Genomic DNA, 6,068 nt, shown 5'->3' on the forward strand with positions numbered 1-6,068 from the left:
TTTATCTCTCCCCTCTTCCCTCCCTCTCCCTCCCTTCCTCCACCGTTCCTGCCTCTCTTATTTTCCTGGCCTCCTTCTCTACCTCCTCTGCTTTCCTCTTCTCCTCTCTCTCCGTYTCCATCAACCARGGCCCACCCAGGTAGCTGAGGATCTCGTCAGGGCCTCCTCGAAGCCTGGGCTGTGGGTTAAGCAGCTCCCTGAAAAGAGACATCACCAGTGGGCTGAAGCCTTCAAACTGTGGGGCCAYAGGGTTYGACTTCTGATTCTTCTCCAGGMTCARGATATTGTYCTTTTCMCTTTCAYCTTCGCACCAAATTACTTCCTYYTCCCCTCTCAGTCCCTCGCTCCTTTCCTCCCTCTCCGTCTCGCGGTCGTACCACTCCTTGTACCTCCGGTAGGCGGGGTCGTCGTGGGTTGTCTCTTCCCAGGGAAAGCATCCCGTCARCAGGCAGTAGACCAGCACGCCCAGGGCCCAGCTGTCTATAGTGGTCTCCACTGTGATCCAAATGTTCTCCTCCTCCTCTCCATCCTCCTCTCTCTGCTCCCTCACTTTCTCAGATTCTTTGGCCTGCTCCACCTCAGGCGTGCAGAAGGGCGAGTCGTACCAGACGGCGCGGACGGTGCAGCCAGTGGGGCGGGCCAGGCCGAAGTCACCCAGTTTGACCCAGCGACAGGCGCGGTCACACAGGAAGATGTTCTCTGGTTTGATGTCCCGGTGGRCGAAGCCCATGGAGTGGAGGTATGAGACGGCACCACTCAGCTGAGACATCACCCTCTGGACACACTCTTCATCTACACCCACCTGGAGACAGAGAGAGACAGAGGGAGAAAGAGAAACAACATTATACTGTATATCATTGTTTCATAAATGGTATGGCCTGGATTCCTTTTGGGTCATGGTTTAACGTAGGTGGCTGCTAGGTTTAGTTTACTAGTTAGGTCACACAAAAAGCTTTATGTGGGTCACGATGCAAAAATGTTTGGGAACCACTGTTCTATCACGTTGTCCTCGTCCCACCCATAGATGCTAAAAGGATCGGGGACAGCAAACACCTTGTAATTTTTCACATTTACAAGTTAAACATTTAGCAGACACTCTTCTCCAGCGCGACTTACAATTAGTGCATTCATCTGAAGATACAGTATATAGGTGAGACAACAACCCATCACAATCGTATCAAGGAAATTTTCCCTCGACAAAGCATTTACCAGCAAAGTCAGTGCTAGGGTGAAAAAAGGTGGGGGGAGGGGGCACCGTGAGAGTTATTTAAGATACTCTTCAAAGAGGTAGGGTTTCAGACGTTTTCGAAAAATGGGCATGACTATAGGGTAAAAGTTGTTCCACCATTGGGATGCCAGGACAGAGAAGAGCTTGGACTGGGCTGAGCAGGACCTGCCYTCCTGTAGGGGTGGGAGGCCCAAGAGACCAGAGGTGGCAGAACGGAGTGCTCAGGTTGGGATGTAGGGTTTGAACATAGCCTGAAGGTAAGGAGGTGCAGTTCCCCTTGCTGCTCTGTAGGCAAGCACCAGGGTCTTGAAGATGATGCAAGCTTATCATCCACTGTAGGTTACTGGCATAGACCGACACAAACAAAGAGTCACTAGAGGGGACGAGGTGGAGGCTACTGGAGAGATTCCATTGAAGTCTTTATCATGGACTCACTGACAGAGGAAGAGGGCAACTGGGACCAGGGCAATATGGAACAGTAGAGGTGGTGGCAGACAGAGGTCAGACCTCGGAGGAATTGCAATACTGGGTCTGTGTTGTGCACTTAGCTTTAGTGCTTTGACATTGAMATGAAAMACCTCTCATGTATGACTGWCTCAGAGACTGTAAACAGATGTATGATTCTAACTGACCTCTGACACGATGACACTGTAGAGGTCTCCATAGAGACCAGCCTGCTGGGCGAAGACGTAGTWGCAGGGGGTGGAGAAGAAGATACCCAGGGCCCGGGTGAGAGAGGGATGAGYGCAATAAGAAAGGGAGAGGTTGTATTCACGCAGGAAAGAGAAGAGGGRTGTGGACTGGCGGGGGAAGAACTTCAGAGCCATGGGAGTKCCTGATGGAGAGGAGGAGAGGCCCCAGAAATTATTTAGACATTCAAATCAAATCAAATACTGCACCAAAACATCAATAGATCAATTATAGAGTAAATCATGTTGTCATCACTGTGACCACATTGATAACATAAAAACATATAGCCCCGGGGATGTCTAAATTACTACCCTATTCCCTGGGGTTTAGATAGAGGAAATCCAATGACTGTTTATGAACGGACAAAGCCATCGATCACGTGACAAAGTTTTTTATTTACATAACGATTCACCACGAAGATTGACAATTTTCCATTCACAATCATGGGGATCCCATTTTTTGCTAACAATGCCTGCAGTAACGCGGTCGGCCTTGAACTTCTGTGGTTTCCGGGTTTTGGAGTAACTGATAAAAAAAACTAACTAAGAAATGACATTGCCTGCAAAAATATTGTAATCAGATTACAGATATTTTGAAAAACTAGATGATTACTTCTTGGATTACTTTTCAATTCAGAAAGGATGCTTGCGGAAAAAATACATTATGACACCTTTCTGTTTTGTCAATGACATTCAATTCAGCATTTAAAAAAGGCGTAAGTTTAAGTTTGTTCCATCTAAGTGAGTCTGACCACAAGTCAGAGACCTCTATGATGACACACCAAATCTGATTGATGGATAGTTTTTGTCTTCTTTTAATGCCTCTTTAGGGGAAAGTAATCAGATTACTGAGTTTGGGTAATCCAAAAGTTACTGATTACAATTTTGGACAGATAACTAGTAACTGTTACGTATGACATTCAGAAAGTAACCCATCCAACTCCGCGTGGCTTCAATGAGAAGGGGCAGTCATTCTCCCCTGAGGAAACCCCACAGCAACTCTATCCCCAAGAATGTAGTAAAGCACTTCATATCAGCAACACTCATGCTAACGGTTAAGTTGACGCTATTTAAAGACACCTCTACCCTCACGTTGGACAAATAACCACTCACTGTTCACGTGTTTTATCCTCTGAACTGTAAGCCCAGACCCCTTCAGACCCATATTTCACTAGAACAAATTCAATCAAATTTTATTACACTTTTTAAAAATTACAATTTTAGTCACATGCGCCGAATACAACAGGTTACCTTACAGTGAAATGCTTACTTACGAGCCCCTAACCAACARTGCAGTTTCAAAAAAAATATGATAAGAATAAGAGATAAAAGTAACAAGTAATTAAAGAGCAGTAAAAAAGAACAATATATACAGGGGGGTGCCGGTACTGAGTCAATGTGTGGGGGCACCGGTTAGTTGAGGTAGTATGTACATGGGGGGGGGGGCAATGCAAATAGTCTGGGTAGCCATTTGATTAGATGTTCAGCAGTCTTATGGCTTGGGGGTAGAAGCTGTTTAGAAGCCTCTTGGACCTAGACTTGGCGCTCCGGTACCGCTTGCCGTGCGGTAGCAGAGAGAACACTTTATGAGGGTGTCTGGAGTCTTTGACCATTTTTTGCCTTTATAACAAGCATTTATAGGTGTATAGTGAACACTAACAAGTTTCAAGTTTTATTAGCAGTATGTATGGGATACACATGGTATATACCGTCCAGCTAAATGCTTACTGACAGGTTCATTCTCGACAATTCAACAACAATAAAAAATTATAAAATATAAGAATACGAACATAAAGTAAATGGCTCAGTAGAACAGAATATATGTTTTAGCATAAGTATAATACAGGAAGGCATCATTTATAACGCCTGCCCATCCCATAACTCTCCAGGWCCGGGGTCAGGGACCACCACAGTGACCTCTGGTGCTTTACTGACCTCTCTTCTTGTGGACGGCCAGCATGACCTTGCCGTAGGATCCCTCTCCCAGCAGCTTGACCATCTGGAAGTGGTCGGAGGTCTCCAGAGTGGACATGGACTGGGCTGAGAGGAAACATAGCTCGTCCAGTTCCTGAGCTGCAGCCTGACAGAGAAAACAAGGAAACATGGTCAAATAGGGAGAAGGAGTTGATATTTCATTTCCAATATCTTGTTACACTAGCAGGAATTGACTAGGCTTGTAGGCTACCGCGTTGCATGGTGAATAACCAACCAACACTGAAAATGGTCAACGAGCAGTGGGAATAAATACTAAGCACTTTATGACATATGCAATATAAATACATTTTAATTTATCAATTGAATGATTGATTGATTGATCAACTCGCTGATACATGTATGCTTGGGTGGATATGGTTCAGTGTCACCATAAAATGTACTGTTACAGGATGTCCAGCGACCTCAGGGATTACCATAAAATGTACTGTTACAGGATGTCCAGCGACCTCAGGGATTACCATATAAATGTACTGTTACAGGATGTCCAGCGACCTCAGGAGTTACCCATAAAAATGTACTGTTACAGGATGTCAGCGACCTCAGGGATTACCATAAAATGTACTGTTTAAGGATGTCCAGCGACCTCAGGGATTCCATAAAAATGTACTGTTACAGGTATGTCCGCGACCTCAGGGATTACCATAAAATGTACTGTTACAGGATGTCCAGCGACCTCAGGGATTACCATAAAATGTACTGTTACAGGATGTCAGCGACCTCAGGGATTACCATAAAATGTACTGTTACAGGATGTCAGCGACCTCAGGGATTACATAAAATGTACTGTTCAGGATGTCCAGCGACCTCAGGGATTACATAAAAATGTACTGTTACAGGATGTCAGCGACCTCAGGGATTACATAAAATGTACTGTTACAGGATGTCAGCGACCTCAGGGATTACCATAAAATGTACTGTTAACAGGATGTCCAGCGACCTCGGGATTACCATAAAATGTACTGTTACAGGATGTCCAGCGACCTCAGGGATTACCATAAAATGTACTGTTACAGATGTCCAGCGACCTCAGGGATTACCATAAAATGTACTGTTACAGGATGTCCAGCGACCTCAGGGATTACCATAAAATGTACTGTTAAGGATGTTCAGCGCGACCTCAAGGGATTAACCATAATATGTACTGTTACAGGATTGTTCAGGTCGACCTCGTGGGATACCATAAAATGTACTGTTCACAGGTGTCCGCGTCCGACCTCTGGGAATTACATACAAAATGACTGTTACAGATGCCAGGCGAACCTCAGGGCTATCCATACAAATGTGTAGAAAATTTATGAGATGAGAGATTGGATGAATGTCACATTGGAGCAACCAGAAACTGCTGTATGTACATACCTACTTCCCCTCAGGTCCCCTGTGTCTATCATATACATCAGTATGACCCCCTATATACATCTTGCTGACCTCGTTAAATGGACATCCCACCCTCTATAGTACACCAGAGTAATGAGTCAGGAATGTAAAGACACTGTTCTTGCGTAACACAGTTGAATGAAAGCTATAATAACACAATGATATAATTCTATATTATCGACTGAATATCCATTTGTCATAAATGAGCTAAAAAGCTCAAATGCAAGTAGGGGTCTACAGGTAAAATGGAAAATGTGTTATTTGCAATCCCACTCCCCCAAGAGAGTGGGAGATTACGGCCAGGCATCAGCCCGTTTGACGGGACCCTGGAGTAATGTTCCACAATATTTCCACCTAGTCGGATCGGGGATTTGCCAGACTAGCAAAACCTTTCGTTTACGTTCCACCACAGCTGTTAACTTCTCTGTAATTCTTGAGTTGGGAAGTAACATACCTTGGGATGTAACTGACAAAAGACTTGATTTACTAAAAGCAAGTTCGCAAAGGTCAAGACGTTTTGCACGCTGTTTACATTCAGATGTGAAAGAAAGTAAATAATACGGTTTAGGAACAAATGTAAAAACAGGGCAGTTACAATGTTTTAACTTTCAGCTGCAAGAATCTTCCAATCTGATGAAACGTCAGTTAATCTATCGGTGATTGGCTTTGAGTAGGTGGATTTTATTTTTAGTGGGATATCTGAACTATTGTGTTCTTGTCACACAACAACGCTCAACATTTTATAGAATGTAACACCAAGGATTTGTTCAGGTCAGGGGTCC

At 44.4% G+C, this 6,068-nt stretch overlaps 1 protein-coding gene across 1 annotated transcript; it reads right to left on the bottom strand.

Annotated features, from left to right (window-relative positions):
* Window position 1: 1 nt before the first annotated feature.
* Window positions 2-4,368, bottom strand: LOC112067768 (serine/threonine-protein kinase SBK2-like). The gene is made up of 3 exons (XM_024145701.2): window positions 3,853-4,368; window positions 1,861-2,063; window positions 2-802 (listed from the first exon to the last, which is right to left on the bottom strand). The coding sequence occupies exons 1-3, from the start codon at window positions 4,019-4,021 to the stop codon at window positions 2-4; spliced, it is 1,173 nt and encodes a 390-aa protein (XP_024001469.1). The 5' UTR covers window positions 4,022-4,368.
* Between the last annotated feature and the right edge of the window lie 1,700 nt (window positions 4,369-6,068).

This window comes from Salvelinus sp. IW2-2015, unplaced genomic scaffold (assembly GCF_002910315.2).
Source record: "Salvelinus sp. IW2-2015 unplaced genomic scaffold, ASM291031v2 Un_scaffold10098, whole genome shotgun sequence".
NCBI classification, from domain to species: domain Eukaryota; kingdom Metazoa; phylum Chordata; class Actinopteri; order Salmoniformes; family Salmonidae; genus Salvelinus; species Salvelinus sp. IW2-2015.